The sequence below is a fragment of the Sorex fumeus genome, unplaced genomic scaffold (assembly GCF_029834395.1).
Source record: "Sorex fumeus unplaced genomic scaffold, SorFum_2.1 ptg000063l, whole genome shotgun sequence".
NCBI lineage: Eukaryota > Metazoa > Chordata > Mammalia > Eulipotyphla > Soricidae > Sorex > Sorex fumeus.
Window position 1 is genome coordinate 69,917,643 of NW_026606120.1, and position 16,748 is coordinate 69,934,390.

At 57.1% G+C, this 16,748-nt stretch overlaps 3 protein-coding genes across 4 annotated transcripts in view; 1 reads left to right on the forward strand and 2 right to left on the reverse strand.

Annotated features, from left to right (window-relative positions):
- Positions 1 to 16,748, forward strand: part of LRRC59 (leucine rich repeat containing 59) — a 216,452-nt gene that overhangs the window by 122,398 nt on the left and 77,306 nt on the right. The window lies entirely within an intron of this gene.
- Positions 2,109 to 10,304, reverse strand: RSAD1 (radical S-adenosyl methionine domain containing 1). 2 transcript variants are annotated; one of them, XM_056127021.1, is made up of 10 exons: positions 10,135 to 10,304; positions 9,525 to 9,664; positions 9,223 to 9,427; positions 5,464 to 5,829; positions 5,246 to 5,309; positions 4,551 to 4,698; positions 4,354 to 4,408; positions 3,486 to 3,589; positions 3,257 to 3,385; positions 2,109 to 2,579 (listed from the first exon to the last, which is right to left on the reverse strand). In XM_056127021.1, exons 1-9 carry the CDS (start codon positions 10,267 to 10,269, stop codon positions 3,271 to 3,273), a joined length of 1,332 nt encoding a protein of 443 aa, XP_055982996.1. In that variant the 5' UTR covers positions 10,270 to 10,304; the 3' UTR covers positions 2,109 to 2,579; positions 3,257 to 3,270. The 2 variants fall into 2 exon arrangements, with proteins under 2 accessions (XP_055982996.1, XP_055982997.1); XM_056127022.1 differs by lacking the exon at positions 3,257 to 3,385.
- Positions 12,767 to 16,748, reverse strand: part of ACSF2 (acyl-CoA synthetase family member 2) — a 43,940-nt gene continuing 39,958 nt past the window's right edge. The window contains exons 11-16 of the mRNA XM_056127020.1: positions 15,593 to 15,700; positions 14,138 to 14,289; positions 13,762 to 13,903; positions 13,512 to 13,622; positions 13,355 to 13,423; positions 12,767 to 12,913 (exon numbers count right to left, since the gene is read on the reverse strand). Of these exons, the coding sequence (XP_055982995.1) occupies positions 12,863 to 12,913; positions 13,355 to 13,423; positions 13,512 to 13,622; positions 13,762 to 13,903; positions 14,138 to 14,289; positions 15,593 to 15,700 (633 nt within the window). The 3' untranslated portion in view covers positions 12,767 to 12,862. The remainder of the gene's footprint in view (positions 12,914 to 13,354; positions 13,424 to 13,511; positions 13,623 to 13,761; positions 13,904 to 14,137; positions 14,290 to 15,592; positions 15,701 to 16,748) is intronic.

A 16,748-nucleotide genomic window follows, 5' to 3' on the forward strand; every position in this document is an offset into this window, starting at 1 on the left:
TTGGCACCGCAACCTGTGGCGGGACCCCCATGGGACCACCACGAGCCCCACAGCCAGGCCCGTGTCAGCCCTGACCTCTGTGCTACAGCATCAACTGGGAGGAGGCAGGAAAGGGGGACAGGGAGGAAATGAAAACACAGGAGCCGACCACTCATGTCACTGGGACTCTGATTCACCCCGAAGGGTGGGACCAGACTGAGTCACGGAAGGTGACCTGTGTCACCCAGCGGGCTCTTGCCCAGCCCCTTTGGGGAGGGCCTGGGCCTCTAGGGGCCACAAGCCCTGGCAGCTGGGAGAAGCCTAAGAGTGCCCTCCCACCTCTACTTCTCTCCCTCTAATATCTATCATATCTCTCTATCTCTCCTTCTAATATCAAGGTAGGGGATGGAGCAGAGAGATAGGACAGCAGGTAAGGAAGGTGTTTGCCTTGCATGCACCTGGGTTCCATCCTCTGTACTCCATATAGTCCTCTGAGCCCACCAGGAGTAAGTCCTGAGCACTGCTGGGTGTGACCCAAAAACATATTTTAAAAAGTGGAGGAGGGACTGGAACAATAGCACAGTGGGTAGGGCATTTGCCTTGCACTCGGACGACCCAGGTTCGATTCCCAGAATCCTGTATGGTCCCCGAGCACCGCCAGGAGTAATTCTTGAGTGCACAGCCAGGAGTAACCCCTGAGCATCGCCAGGTGTGACCCAAAAAATACAAAAGAAAAAAATAGTGGAGGAAGGTGCAGGAAGAGGGTAGGGGAGTCTGGGGGCCCCTGTAAGTGACCCCAGAGCCAGAGGAGGGAGTTTGGAAAAAACATTTCCTGTTCTGTTCCCAGCCCCCCAGAACCACAGGCACTGCAGGCTTCCAGGGCATGGCTACACCTCTTTACTGATAACCTCACACGTGATCTTGTCAGCAGCTCTCGCTAGCTGGTGAGTCCCTTAAGGGCTGGGACAGGCTTGATTTCCCCTGAGAGCCCAGTGTGTCCCCGGCACACTGCCGCTGCTCACTGACTTTTTCATGAGGAACGGAGAGGCGAGAACACTTACCGAGTTACACAGGGTCAGAGCTGGACTGATACCTACAGTCCAGCAGCTCAGAAAGGCAGCAGCTCTCCTCGGGGGTGGGGTCAGATCTCCCAGGCCAAGGGTGAGCTTGGCCCGCCCTGATTTGTAGCATAGCAGATTAGTTGGGGTTTCATGGAACCCTTTGGTAGAGGAAAGAATGGAACGTAGCCCTCTGGATAGGAAAAAGGCTTTCTCCTTCTTTCCGTCTCTGTCTCTGTCTCTCTCTGTCTCTCTCTCTCTCTCTCTCTCTCTCACACACACACACACACACACACACACACACACATTGCACGCGTGATTTCTAGGTTATCAGCTTTGTGAAAAAAAAAGAGAGAGAGAGAGAGAAATCTTGGGCCAGATAGTGCAGTGGGCAGGGTGCTTGCCATGCATGCAACCAGCCACTATCAGAAGTGATCCCTGAGCAGAGCCAGGACTATGACCTGAGCACAGTCAAATGTGGCCTGAAAGTAAAGAGCGGGAGAGAGAAAGCTTTTTTTTTCTTCCCCCAGATGAATGCCAGCTCATGAATATTGATGGAATAATGGGGTCAAGAACTACCTTTCTGCAACTCCCTGTCCAGTCCTCCCCGGGGCAGACGCCAAGATGGATGCTTCAATAATCGGGCCCAAATGAGTGTCAGGGCACAGGACATTCAAGGTCACAGCCCCACAGCAAATCTATTCATTTATGAGGAAAAATGTTCCAAAATGTAGAGAACCTGGGTAGGGCCCACCTCCAAGTGCTTGCATGTCCTGTGACTGATTGAGGCCACGCAGCAGAGCTGGGGGCTACATGGCAGTCACCTAGTACTTCTGCCAGGAATATTTAACTAAACCCAATCACGGGGAAACAGTCACACAGAGCCAGAGGTGGGATGCTTCACCTGGTGGACTTGACCTTGACTCTGAGAAATTCAATGCCAGGAGGAAGGGTCAGGGCTGGCCTCGTCATGCCTGTGTGAGGCCCTGGGGGTCGCCAAACTGTTTTTTGTTCTGTTTTGTTTTGTTTTATTGAGGCGGCTGTATTGAAAGAAACTGAAGAGACACAGTGTTGAAAGTGAAGCATAAAACTTTATTGGAACCTGTGTCCCCTTATGAATTAGAAGGTGTTTCGGAAGCCCGGGCGCACATTCGAGAAAACCGCATGGCTGTCATTGCTCTTGGGCTGATAACGGTTTCTGTGGCCAGAGAATAAATCTTTCCTTGGACACAGAAGATAAAATGTTTGGCGTCTACAACTTTCTTTCAAACGGTGCAGAAAAAGAAAGACAGGAAGGAAAAAAGAAAGTCGCGCGCGAGCGAGCTGTCTAAAGATGAAATGAACGTGGCCGGTGTGTAACAATGGCCGAGGCCGGGCTGAGCACTGGGCCGGGAGGCTGGCTGTTTGATTTCGGTGGGTGGAAGCGGGCCTTGCTAACATGAATCCTCGTCTCTTCCCACACTGTGCCGGCTCCCTGCGGCGGAGGCGGTGGGTACGGTTTACATCGAACTCTTCCTTTCAACTTTTCTGGAGGTTTGAAATCTTTCAAAAGGAAAAATGCAGGGAGAGGGTGAGGGCTCTTGGCCCCAGACTAAGCCTCGAGCCCGAAAGCAGGAGGCCCCCCTCCAGGCAGGCCCTGGCACAGGCAAGGACCCAGGCAGGCTCTGGAGGGCCTTTCAGGCTATTTAAAAAAAAAAAATAGAAAAAGGAAAAGAAAAATGGCCAGAGAATGCTGGTGCAGCAAAGGGCCAGGACAACCAGCAGGCTCTCCTCCCCTCTCCCTTTCCTGCTCAGCTCCCCTCCCCCATGTAGAGGGCACTCACAGAGACCTGCTTGGCTCCTGCTGGCCAGGACAGACCCTGGATGACTAAAGAGAAAGGCAGCGCTTCCCCTGACTGTCCCCTTATTCTCAGAGCCCAGCTGCCCTTGAGCTGAGTGTCCACACAGGGTCTCCCCCAGCAGGCTTCACCCCTTCTCTGCCCTGGCCTGCATGGTGGGGGGTGGGGGGGCACGCTGGACGCTGCAGAGTGTGGCCTCTGGGCTCACCATCGAGAGGTTTTGGCAGATGCCCCAACCGTGCCTGCAGCGTGGCGCCCAGCTGATGCCACGTCCCTCACCCGAGCGGGACTCCGGCCCCCTGCCTGGAGTCGTGTCCTCAAGGCTCCCGGCCATGGCCAGAGCCAATGTCTGTAAGACCAGCTCAGGCCCCCAAGGCCCACCTGACGGGGTCCGGTCACCCTCCTAGTGCGGGGCAGGGCCTTCGCTGCCAGGCCTCGCGGAGCAGAGGGAGGAGGATCAGCAACGCAGAGTCGAGAACGGCCAGGCCCTCCCAGGAACACCGCAGACCCCTGGAATACCCAGACCCGGCCGTGACCACCTCGTCCCCCTCCCTTCCACCCCCGCACCCACAGGCCCCCTCTGCGCCCTCCCCAGTCAGCCCCCACACACCTGTCATCCAGCAGCAACAGCCCCTGTGCCTGCAGCTCCCCCACTGCCGGGCTTGCTCCGAACACGTCCCCCAGGCTCAGCCGGGGCATGAACCGCTGCCAGTGCTGGGGAAGGGGCAGGCTCGGAGGTCAGGGGCCAGCCAGAGCGGGACAGTGAGCGGGTCACGCGGGGCACGGGTAAGGGTACCAAAGGCTCTGGTCCAATGCAGGGGGTCCCGTCCCTGCCTCCACCCCCCAGGACCAGGCCAACGGGCCAGCAGGGAGGCACTTCATTCCTGGACCAGGGCCAGGCTGAGTCCCAGTGCCCCCCAGTGAGTCTCCCCATGGGCCCCCCATCTGGCACCCAGAGTCACAGCTCTGAGTTTGAACGGTGCTGCCTTAAAACATTTGGAAGCCTTCCGGCATTCTGAACCCATCGCTGAGAAAATGGGGCATCAGACTAAAGCTAAGATGTGTATCCCTGGGAGTAGAGGGGAGAGGAGTGCCCTGGCTTAGGGTCTCACCATTGCACCGCCCTGCCCACATGGGAGAGGGATGTGTGTGAGACTATGTGTGTATGTGTGTGTGTTTTATGTTTGAAGTTTGTGTGTATATGTGAGAGAGAGAGAGAGAAAGAGAGAGAGAGAGAGAAAGAGAGAGAGAGAGAGAGAGAGAGAGAGAGAGAATGTGTGTGTGGTGTGTGTAAGTGTGGCTGTGTTTGAGTGTGTGAGGCTATATGTGTGTATATGAGGCTCGGTATATGTGTATGAGGCTCTGTGTGTATATATGTTTGCATGTGAGTGCGTGTGCACACACACGCATATATACAGAAAGGAGAATGATTCTGCCAACTGGAGCATGCAGGGTACCAGAGCCCACTGACCTCTTACCTGGTGAGTGACTCCCACATCTGTCCGCAGCCCCATGGCCAAAACTTCCTCCAGTCTGAAAGTAAAACCCAGCCAGGGATCTCAGAGCCCTCTGACCTGTCTACTCTCCAAACTCCACCCAGAGCTGAAGCTCTGTGGTGGGCACGGGTGGGTCTGAGGGTGCATGGGAAGCCCGCAGGAGACCCCCTGATGCTCACAGCTCCAGCTCGCCCAGGGGGACACGCTTCCGGGTGCCGTGGCCAGACAGCATCACCTCCCTCATCCAGTTGTCAGGCTCCAGGGTCTGGATCCGAGCTTCCCGGGTGTGGCCACCGGCCCCCAGGGGTACAAACCGCCCGTGGGCCCCTGACAACAACAACCAACTCCAGTTTAGTGGCAGCCAACACCTCCGTGAGTTCTCCGAGTATGGCCCCGAATAGGGAAGAAATGTGAAGTTCTCGGGTGCTGCGCTAGCCCAGGCCAGGATGAGTTTGAGTCTGGGTTTGAGCAGACCCTCCAGCTAACAGCTAACATGCTAGATCAGACTCACACAGGCTGGGAGAGGCTGTAGGTGGCAGGCCCAGGCTCCATCCCTGGCACCCTCCACTGAGCTGAGATGGGAATAACCCCTGAACACTTCTGGGAGTGGCCCCTGGCTTAAAATAAATAAGAAACACACACACACACACACACACACACACACACACACACACACACACACACAGGAGAAGATTGAGAAGCATCGTATCAACCCCAGCTCCAGGGGACACAGTCGCCCGCACTCTACAAAACGGGAGGTATTTCCTGCTGCACTTTCCACCTGGGGAAACTGAGGGCAGGGGACCTGTGTGGTCCAAGACCGCCCTGACATCACTCTCTCGAGTCACTCCACCTACGACGACAGGGCACTCACCGGGCCCAATGCCAAGATACTGTCCACACTGCCAGTATGTCCAATTGTGGGTACTAAGCGCCCCCTGTGGGGAGAGAGGAAACAGTCAGTGCAGAGGCGGGGGCTGTGGGGGGTGGGGAGGCCTTTCTGCTCAGATGGTCCCATCCCAAGGCCTGGAGAGCGCCCAGCAAGCCCCCTGGCCACGGGGCCCCCTGCGGGCCAGCTGCCCCAGGACTTACGTTCCTGGCGAAGTTGGAGACCTCGTACTGGCGGAAGCCCGCCTCCCGCAAGGCAGTCCGGCCCTCCAGGTACATCTCGGCGGCCAGGTCTGGATCAGGTGTGGGCAGGGCGCCCCGCTGCACCTGGCTGAAGAGTGGGGTGCCCCGCTCCAGGGACAGCTGGTACAGGGACACGTGGTCATCACAGCACCGGAGCAGCCCCTGCAGCTGCCGCAGCCATGGCCCCGTCTGCTGTGCAGGCAGCCCTAGCAGCAGGTCTGTGGACACGCGCCCTGGGAAGAGGCGCCGGGCCTCCTCCAGGGTCCTCAGGGCGTCGTGGGCTGAGTGGGTCCGCCCCAGCAGCCGGAGCTCCCGGTCCTCCAGGGACTGGGGAGAGAGGAGGGCCGAGAGGTGGGCCTGCAGGAACCCACCACTGGCCTACTGGTCACAGACACAGATCAGAAGAAACCTGGGGACTCAGATGGGAGTCGGAGGGTCAGGCTGGCACCCTGGCCCTGCCCACTGCGGGGACTCTGCCCCTGGCCCTTCTTTTGTTGTTTGTTTTTTTTGGGGGGGGGCACACACCCAGTGGTGCTCAAGGCACACTCCTGGCTCTGTGCTCAGGGGCCCATGGGCAGTGTCGGGGCTCAAACTGGGTGGGCCACACACAAGGCAAGCAAACACCTTACCTCTGCACTATCTCTCTGGTCCCTCTACTTTATCATTATTATAACTCTGCACTGTTGGTTCTATTTTATAAAGGAGAAAGCTGAAGTTCAGAGATTGTGAGACCCCTTGATCCCAAGGTCCTATAATCACAAGGCAGACCTAGAATTCACAGCTGTCCGTCTCCTTTTCATTTATGTAAGAACATCTCGGGGGTCCAGCTCCTTACACGGAAGGCCGCGACAGGGCTCCATCCCAGCCCCACAGCCTCCTGAGGTCTGACTTTTCATCCTGAAGGGTTTCAAACCCCTGGAAAAGCCGAAAGAGGAGCAGGAGAAACATGGCGGCTAGCTTCCCCGAGGAACGATGGGTCACATTTTCCTCTCGCTAGACATCATGCTGAATCATCTGCGAGCAGGCAACAGCCCAGCCCTGTCCCGAAGAATTTCCTGTGATGACAGAACGGGCTAGGTCCGCACTGCCGGACAGAGCAGGCACTGGCCCATGTGGCCACTTACATTTTAAGATAATTAAATCTGAGGGGGGAGGGGGAGAAGGGGCATCCAAGTGCCCACGGGGTTGGCGAGCACTTTCAGCCGAGCTCAGTCTGGTCATGGGGACTTGATGGCTCAGTACTGGGGCCTGGGGGTGCCACGCTGTTCAGGCCACCAGGGTCACGCCCAGAGGTGCTTGGGAGCCAGCAGGGCCACACCTGGCACTGCAGGGGACCAAACTCAGGGCCTCAGGCATGCCAGGCATGTGCCCTTTCTGCTCCCTCCCCAAGTTAATGACACGGAAAGAGCCATCCTGGCCTCTCTAGCCTGAGGCCAGGGACTGCCATCCTGGGTTCATGCAGGTGTAGGACCACCACCTAGTCGCTCCCTAGTACATGCCAGTGAGCAGCCCAGATCTGGTTGCTCACATGGAATCAACTTACAGAGGACCCCCCATTCAAACTCCCCTCTCCATCCCTGTGTCTTTCCTTTAGAGCAATGATACTCTCTGGCCCAGCCACAATCTAGGGGTCAGGAAGGGTAACCTGCCACAGCGCCATGATCAAATCCCGAGTCATACTCCTGGTGGCCCAACCGTACCCCTGCAACTGCTCCGGCAGCTTCCTCTTTCCTCCCTGACCCAACCTCTACCTGGGATCACAGGGTGCCTCAGCCCTGTCTACACCTCGCCTTTAACCTAGCTGACATCCTCAGCTCTGACAATGACATGTTGGAAGAACACAGTCAGGCTGGTTTTTTAAAGTGTCACAATGGGTTTGGAGCCCAGAGAAGTCCCCAGGCACCATGGGGTGTGGCCTCAACACAAAAAAGTCTCTCGATGAATTCTTTCCAGAGTTCTGCTTATGGCTGTACGGCCACTGAGCTTATGGCTCTCAGTGCAGGAGCCTGCACTAAAAAAAATTGTTAAGTGGGTGGGGGTGGTGGAGAGATATCATGGGAGGTATGACACCTGCCCTGCATGTAGCCTGGGCAGGTAAAACACATGCCCTGCATGCAGCCCAGCAGTCCTGGCACCGCACATGGTGTCCCTGATCCTGCCAGGAGCAAACCCTGAGCACAACTGGGTGTGCTCCAAAACTAAAAACAACAAAATGGGGAAGAGAGTAGGTAGATCTCAAGATATGTGTTCTTCCCCCCCCCCCCCCCCACAGGGGTTACTCCTGGCTCTACACTCAGGAATTACTCCAAGCCGTGCTCAGGGGACCATATGGGATGCTGGGAATTGAACCTTGGTTGGCCGCGTGCAAGGCAAATGCCCTACCCGCTGTGCTATCGCTCCAGCCCAAGATATGTGTTCTTCTCTCTCTCTCTCTGTCTCTGTCTCTCTGTCTTTCTCTCTGTCTCTCTGTCTCTCTCTCTCTCTTTCTCTTTCTCTCTCTCTCTCTCTCTCTCTCTCTCTCATACACACACACACACACACACACACACACACACACACTTTTCTTTTTTCTATTTTTTGGTCCATATCCAGATGGTGCTCCGGGATCACTCCTGGCAGTGCGTGGAGGACTGTAGGTGATGCTGGGAATCAAACCAAGATCAGCTGCATGCAAGGCAAGTGCCTTATCTTCTGTGCTATCTCTCCAGTCTCCAGAGGAAAAAAAAGGAGTCTTAAGTTTTCCTAACGGGTCGTCACAATTAGATGTCAGATGTGCGTTTGGAGCCAGAATTGATCTCTCCTTTCCATCACATCTACTTCTCCCCACTCAGAAACCTTCCTCTCAGGCCAGGTCAGCTCCAAGGAAGGGGGTACATGCATCAAGTGCAGAAGGCTTGGAGAACTCTGGTCTGATCCTCAGACTACAAGGTTCCCCGAGTGCCACTGGCAGCAACTCCCAAGTATCAAGCCAGGAGCAGCCTTTGAGCACCCTTAGGTGTGGCCCCCAAACAGAGCAGCGGCAACAACAAAACTTTCCACTGCCTTCTCACCATGAGACAAAACCCCATGCTGCTCAGTGAGGGACCGAGACTGTGGGGCCCGACACTGCAGCCTTGTCTGCAGCCTGTGCTCACATGGAATGACTCAAGACTCCCTGAAACATTCCAGGGTCGTGGGGCCACTGAGTCAGCTCAGGCTTTCAGGCACTTAGCCGTACATATGGACCACCCCTGAGCACAGAGCCTGGAATAGGCCCCGACAACCTTTGGGTGTGGTTCATCTCCCTCAAAAAAACAAACAAAAAGTATGCAAGGTTCTTTCACTTCCTGTGTCTTTTCCTCCCACACCCTCTCCCTATGAATGCCACCTCCTCCAAACACCACCTCCTCCAGGAAGGTTTCCGCGATTTCACATGCCCAAGCTGATCTCCAGGCCTTGCTTGGCCTCCCTACACTAGCAGCCTTTGCTTCAGTGATCTGGCCACCTGTCTACCTCCTCCTGTGTTTCCAATCACCGATCAGATGTTTTCTGAGCATCTCCTTGATACCAGGAGCTCTGGTGGGTGCTAGAATATTGTGATGAACTCAATAAAGGCTTTCCCAATCTCTGCCGCATGGCACTTGGGCCAGGGGCCCAGCAACAGACAATTAAGTGCTTAGGAAAGTGTCAACACACACTAGAGGCTCGCAGGTCTGGGTGTGGAAGGAGAAGATGGGTTACCTGGAGGCCGATGGACACCCTGTTGACCCCTGCCGCTCCAAAAGCTGCCAGCTTGGCGCCTGGGGCTGACGCAGGGTTGACCTCCAGCGTGACCTCGGAGTCTGCGGGCAGGTGGGCGGCGGTGGCCACCGCCTCCAAGACTGCAGCCACGGTGCGGGGACTGGCCAGGCTTGGGGTGCCCCCGCCAAAGAACACAGACTCCACCCTGCGGACAAAGGACGGAGACCATGAGACGGTGTGTGTGTGGGGGTGGGAGGAGGCGCCCACCCGACCGCGCCCCTCAACCCCCTTCCAAGACCCACCGGCGCACCCCACTGATGTGCAGTAGAGTCCTGGCCTCGGTCACCAGGCAGCTGCGCATCGCTGCCTCCTCCAGGCCGCCAGCGCGGGGGATGTACTTGTTGAAGTTGCAGTAAGTGCATCGCTTCTCGCAGTACGGCCACTGGGGGCAGGGGGGCGGGGATGAGCAAGGCGTGGGTGGGGGCGGCCGGCCGGGGGTCAGTCCTGCAGGTGGCCCAGATGTCCTTGTCCGGGTCCCGTCAGCGACAACCCCGCCCCCCCGCCCCCCCCGCTCCTCTAAGCCCACGCCAGCGCCGTCCGGGCAGGCCGGACCCGGAGCAACGAACCCGGCGTCCCCGCGTGAGAAAAGCAGCGCAGGAGGGAAAGGGCAGGTTCAAGGTCATCACCGCGGGGACGCGCAACGGACCTCGGGGCCTGCAGCCCAGGTCCGGTCCGGCCGGCTCAGACCCGCCTGGGCACTGCGACCGCGTCCATATCTCATGGGCTGTTATGTTGTGTTGTGTAGTGTTGTGTTGGGGGGTCGGCAGGGGTACGCGGGGCCGTGGGTTTCCCACGTGACCAGTGGCCACGTGGGTTCCAGCGCGCGGCGGCGGCCCCGGCCCCGCCACTCACGTGCACGTAAAGCGCCGCGCGCCGGCTCTCGGGCTCTGGACCCGGGCGTCCTCCCGCGCGCTCCGTGTGGCGGCGCCTCTGGGCCCCTCTGGCAGCTGCTGCCCAGCCGCGCCCCCGAGCCCCGGGCAGCGCCATGGCGGGCACTGTGCGTGTGTCCGAGGCCGGGCGGAAGGAGGAGGAACTGCGTGAGCGCGCTCTGCGTGCGACGGCGCTCGGGCGCCCCCTGCTGGACACGCGCCTCTCTCGCTGCCGGGCCTTCCCGGCCTGGGTGGCCCCATTCATTCCCCACACTTCCCCCCTCACACACACACCCCTAACACCGACCCAGTGCCTCACCCATCCCAGGAACTTTGTACGTTCCTTTGAACTACTTGCTTGGCTCAGAGCTGGCCGCTGGGGGACTTAAATATGCATAAACCCAAGTCAGAGTACACGGCCTGAGTCACGACCCTAGGACAAAGGGGCAGGAGATCCTAATTCAGCATCTGCTGGGTGCCAGAGTCATGCGGGTACTAGAGCCAAGGAGTCTGGGAAGTGGAGAGCGCCCTCCTGCTGAGTGCAGAAAATCTCTGGGATGATCTGCTTGGTGGGGAGAATAAGCTGCTGTGTCCTGGACCAGGCTCCGCGGGCCCCTCCTGGGGAGACCCTCAATGTTGTCTGGGGTGCAGGTGGACTGGGGAAGCAGCACCCAGAGAGCTATGTGAAGTGGAAAGAGCCACGTGAATTCCAGGCCAGTGGTCTTGCACATGCCTCACGTTTCAGCTTCATCACCAGTGAAAGGAAACTCATTCTCCTGCTTGACAGGGTTGTTGGGAAGATTTCAAGGAAAAACTTGGGTTTGAGGGTCAGTCCTGACAGTGCTCACTCCTGGCAGTGCTCCAGAGGTCATGTGTGGTACTGGGGATCGAACCAGGATTGACCACATGCAAGGCAAGTGCCTTAACCCTGGTACTATCTCTCGTGTCCCTCTATAAAAAAAAAATGTGTGAAAGCACCAAGCATACCTGGCAATGGGCATACCCTAAGGCTATGTGAATTTTTGAGAAAAGAGAGCAGTAGTGTTGGCAGGAGGACTTTGGGAAGTCAAGATGGGGATAGGCTAGGAGAATCCAATGTACCTTCTAGTATTGTTCGGTGGGGTGTGCTTGTTGGTTTTGGTGCCACATCCAGCAGTAAACAGGAATCATTCCTGGTGGGCTAGGGGGACCATATGGGATGCCCGAGATTGAACCTGGATCAGCTGCATGCAAGGCAGGCACCTTACTTGCTGTCCTATGGCTCTGGCTGTTTTGGTGTTTGGGATATACCTGGTGATGCTCAAGGCTTTTTCTGGTGCTGAGCTCAGGAGTGACCCCTAGTGGTGCTCAGGGGATCATATGCAATGCCAGGGATTCAAAACACATCCTGTGCATGATCCCCTGTGCACCATGTGCTTTTTGAAACCTTCCTGTTTATTTCTTTTTTCTATTTCTTTTTTTGGGTCACACCCGGCAATGCACAAGGGTTACTCCTGGCTCGTTCACTCAGGAATAACTCCTGGCGGTGCTCAGGGGACCATATGGGATGCTGGGAATCGAACCCCAGTCGACTGTGTGCAAGGCAAACGCCCTACCCGTTGTGCTATCGCTCCAGCCTCACTACGTGTTTATTTCTTATTTCAAACTGCAACGTGCTTAGTCTCCCTGGCCCAGCAGGGGAATTCCAAGTTCATGAATTTAAAAAAAAAATAGAACAAAATAAAAAGGCTTAGGTGGGGGAGGAAGTGAATGTTAGGTGAAAGTGGGATGATGGGGGGAGGGTGGTCAGATCAGAGAAGGGACCACTCTGACAATGATAGTGAGAAGTGATCACGCTGAACAAGAACTGGGTATGAAAGGAGGTAAAGTGATATGCATGATACCCTTTCAGTAACAATATTGCAAACCACAGTGCCTAAAAGGAAAAAGAGGAAAATACCATAGAGGCAGGCTGGGGATCAGGAGGGAAACTGGGGACACCGGTATAGGGAAGTAGACACTGGTGAAAGGATGGCTGCTTGAACATTGTAGAACTGAAACTGTCATTTTGTAACTTTGTATCTTTGTAACTTTGTATCTCATGCTGAGTCAGTAAATTAGAAAAATATTTTTGTAAAAAGAAAGTGGAATGATAAGCTAAAGGGTTTAAGGTTTCTATGGTGATGGAAATATTTTAAATAAATTGGGTGATGATTGCACAACAGACCAGAAATCACTCACTCTAGCTGCAATGAAAGATATATGAATCATATAAATAAAGACATTGTTTTTACGTTGGGGTCACCCAGAGTGGTGCATGCTCAAGGGACTTTGTGGAACCCAGCACTTCCTTCTGGAAAGCATGTTGTTCCAGTCCTTGGAGCCATCCATCTCCCCGGCCCCAAAGAACACATCATGCTAGACGAATAGGATAATGTGGAAAACAAATGAGAATAGCCACCCTCTGGCTGGAGTGGTATCTCAAAGGGATCGATGAGGATCGAAATCCGTCAGCAAGGCAGGCCAGCATGCACCGCTGCGGACAAGGCCCAGAAGGCCTGAAAGTGCCTGTGTCCCGACAGCTCTCCCCGCCCCACCCCGTCACAGCTGCCAAGAGATCACACAGTGCGAGAGCAGCCAAAGGAAACGCTCTCTTTATGCCAAGTCACATGAACAGACCAGCGGAGAGGGGGGCAGGAGCAGGGAGGGCCAAGGCGCCCCCACCCCCCCATTCACAGGTTTAGACGTTGTTCCATCTGCTCTCGAAGTTTGTGTTTCTGGATCTAGAGGAAAGAGAAAGTAATAAGAACCAGGCTTGGGGCCCCTGCCAGCCAGGCACTCAACTGTCTGCAGAGAACCCAGGGGTTCTTCAGGCTGAAATCGGGAATGTTTGGAGTCACTCTGGGTAGGCTGAGCTATGGCCACTCTCTTGCCAGCCTCCGGACAGACCCTTTATTTCCTATTTTCTTGAGGGGGGGTTGACAGCCAGCAGCAGTGTGTGACTTGCTCCGGGCTCTGTGCCCTGGGATCAGTCCTGGCGGTGATCGGGGGAGTTGCATGCAGGCATCAAGCCTAGGTTGGCCACACGCAAGGCAGCACCTTAATCCCCTGCACTGCCTGTCGGCTTTGGACAGACTCTTGCCTGTGGCTGAAGGCCTGCCGCCTGGCCTTCTGAACCAGAAACCCAGGCCTCCCTCCCTTCCCCGTCTCCTCCACAAACACACCTTTCCCGAGACTGTGAGTGGGTAGCTGTTGACAAACTCGAAATAGCGGGGAATCTTGAAGTGGGAGATCTGCAGAGCCAAGACGGGGACAGTGTCAGGTGGGTGACCTGGGGCTGTGGGGAGGGGCGGGGGCGGGAGTGGAAGTGGGGGCACCCACCTTCCCCTTGCAGAAAGCCTTGAGCTCCTCGGCCGTGGTCTCCTGGCCTGCCTTCAGCCGGATGCAGGCACAGACTTCCTCCCCCATCCGCTCGTCTTTCACTCCCACCACCTTCCAGGGGCAGAGCCACGGCTCAGACAGCACCTCGTGCCTGTATCTGTTTCCTGCCTCCGGGGGCCTAGCAGGGCTTGGAGGAGGTGGGGAGATGGGGGACCCTCCAGTGTGGCGGCTTGGCGGGCAGGGACCTCACCTGCACCTCCTGCACCTTGGGGTGTGTGTGGAAGAAGTCCTCCAACTCCGCGGGGTAGATGTTCTCCCCGCCCCGGATGATCATGTCCTTAGAGCGGCCCACGATCCTGCAGAAGCCATCCTCGTCCATCGTGGCAATGTCTCTGCAAGGAAAACCCAGGGATGGCCTCTCCCCTAGGTCTGGTCTGGCTGGCTGGCTCACTCATTTATCACACACTTATGATGTGTCTGGCACTGCGTTAGGCTCGGGGGTGATTGGTGAGGGGGCAGGAGGTGAGGGGAACAGCAGGAACAAGAAGATATTCCCTGGGACTCGAGAGAGGGGGAGGTCAAAACCGAGCACCCCTTCCCCCTCCAGTCTTGCCCTGTCTCCTCACCCTGTCCGATACCACTTGTCTGGCCCGATGGCTTCGTCTGTCTTCTGGGGCTCGCCCCAGTAGCCCAGCATGACGCAATACCCTCGGATGCACAGTTCTCCAGGCGAGTTCAGCTCCACCAGTTCCCCGGTCTGCTGGTTGATGATCTGGGCCTGGGAAATCCGATCGATTCAGGCTGGGGGCTCCCACCCTCGCCTTTCAGGATGGAAGCCTTGGGGTGAGGGCAAGGTGGGGAAGGGTCTTGGCTTTTTCCCTCCCCTAGTAATGCAGCTCCTAGGTTTTGTAATGCCACTCCTGAGCAGGGAGGCAAAGGCCGCCCGCAGTTGGCCACCTCCACCTGGGCTGGCATGAGAGTATCTCAGAGGCCCAGGCCGGGTGGTGCTGTGGAATCTTTGGGCAGGAAGATGCTCACAGAGGGCCAGGCCAGCTGCAGAATCTGTGGCTGCCTGGCAGAAAAGGGAGTCTCCTCTAACAACCCGTGAAGCAGCAAACAAAGAAGCCACAGAGGGTGGCGTGGCCAGGCCACGTGCACGGGAGAGGCAGCAGAGTCAGGAAGCCTGGAGAGAAATGTCCTGCTGTCCCAGACAGGCCAGCAACTGTCTAAAGTGGGGTGGGTATCCTGGGGAGCAGCACGGGCCCACTGGACCCCTGGCTGGGCAGAGTCAGCCCAGGATGATGGTGAGAAAGAGCAGCCTCTAGGGGACATGGTCTGTCACCTCAGAGGGGACAGGGAAGCCAGGTACATGGGGACATGCCACACTGGTGCCAGAGTAGGCAGGAGCCAGAGCTGGGAATCTGAGAGGAGCCCTTCAATGCAAAGACCCCCATGCCCCACCCCCGGCCCAAAGGGCCAGGCTGCTTGGGAAATCCTTGATGGCAAATGAGAAAAGCACCTCTCAGCTGGGGTGGGGTGCTGGGGACTTGGGGGGGGGCATCTTGGTAGGCTGGGCACAGACTCTGCAGGCAGCAGGCTCCAGTTTGAGTTCCCAAACTGCAGGGTACTCTGAGCACAACTGGGAGAGACCTCCGAGCACTGAGCCCAGAGTAGCTCCTCAGCACCACATGGTGTGGTCCCCAAACCCAATAGTAAAAAGGAAAAAAAAAAGGCTTGTGTGAGGCAGGGAGAGGCAGGGGAGCTCCGGGAGAGAGAACCGGGAGGAAAAAAAAAATCTCCATGCTCTCTCCTCTCTGAGCTGCCCTGGCTTCCCGAGGCAGACAAGGGGTTTGGCAAAAACACTTCGGGCCAGAAGGGAGGCTGTGGAGAAGCCCAGCTGGCCGCAGCTTTCACCACTGCTTTCTGCCCGTTAGACCCCCACCTGGCGTGGTCTGGCTTGGTGGGGGAGCCCTACTTGATTCTGGGGTGCTTGGGGGTCTGAGAAGTTTGGATCAGTCACGGAGAGAAACCTGGGTGGGGTGGGGTGGGGTGGCACAGCCAAGGTGGGCACCGGGGCTCACCTCTGTGTGAGGCATTATTCTGCCCACAGTCTCTGCCTTCTGCTCCGTGGTGTCCTCGGTAAAGGTCATGAAGGTCACTGGACTGTTCTCAGTGGTGCCATATGCCACCTGGAGGGGGTCCGAAAAGATGTTTGCGGGAGGGAGAGGACCCCGGAGGGATGGGGCGTGTTCCCTCTGGGACCTGGAACTGGCCGGGCTGGCACTGAACAGAGTCCGGGATCCCGTTCTCCTGCCAGGCCCTCCCTGTCTCGCTGCGGCCCCAGCCCAGCCACGTGCTCTGACCTTACCAGCCCTCTGCCCCGGTCCCCTTCCTTATTTCAGCTCACTCCACCCCTTCCCGGCAAGCCACAGGTCCCGTCCACTTGATGAGAAAGCCAGCCTGCCTTGAGCCAGCCGGGAACCACTCAGACACCCCCACTGCCACCCCAGGCGCCCCCCCCCCCCACCCGCCACCTATCCTGCATCAGCCTCCTTAAACCAGGGACAAGTGTCTGGCTGTGGGGTTGGGTGCCCCCCAAGCTCTGGAGAGCTGCCTGTGAGTTAATTTCCATCAAAATAAAAATATAGCCAAAGGAAGGCTTTTAGAAGCCTGGGCACCCTCCCGGCCCCACCCCCCTTTCGCCCCCACCGCACCGAGCGGTTGGAACATCCTGAGCAAGAGAAAACCAGAAGCCAGCCTCGGAGAGGCCCAAATACCGTCCGGAACGTTCCGGGCCAATTATAATAACCCTCATCTAGAGGCAACGGTGGAAGGGGCAGCCTCGCCTTGTACCTGGCTGCGAGGAGAAGGGGAGGGAGTGTTCTCCGGGAAGAGACCTCAGACCGCCACCCCCCCTTAGTACAATCTCACCGCACCCCAGCAATTTCCTCCCCTCCAGCCCTAAGGGGCAATTGCTATAGCAGGCAGCCCGCTTGCTCCCCCCAATCCCCTTCCTCTTCTCGCAGGAATCCCTGCGGAGGGTGGGGTTGCCCAAAGGACCCCAGAACCTGGCCCCCTTCACTCGCCCTGAAGCCGCGGGGATACTGCCCAGGTGTGGCCTCTGCCAAGTACACCTTGGCGCCACCCTGCAAGCCCCCTGGGCAGGTCTGACCACTGGGCGTGGGGAGGAAGAGAGGGGGATAATTTAGGGTGATTAGGGAGGGGAAATGAGGGAGA

Coding starts and splice junctions, on each gene's coding strand:
- RSAD1 (XM_056127021.1), bottom strand. CDS start 10,269: ATGGCGCTGCCCGGGGCTCGGGGGCGCGGCTGGGCAGCAGCTGCCAGA. Junction 9,665..10,134: donor GCGCGGCGCTTTACGTGCAC/GTGAGTGGCGGG, acceptor CCCTGCCCCCAG/TGGCCGTACTGCGAGAAGCG. Junction 9,428..9,524: donor CACATCAGTGGGGTGCGCCG/GTGGGTCTTGGA, acceptor CTTTGTCCGCAG/GGTGGAGTCTGTGTTCTTTG.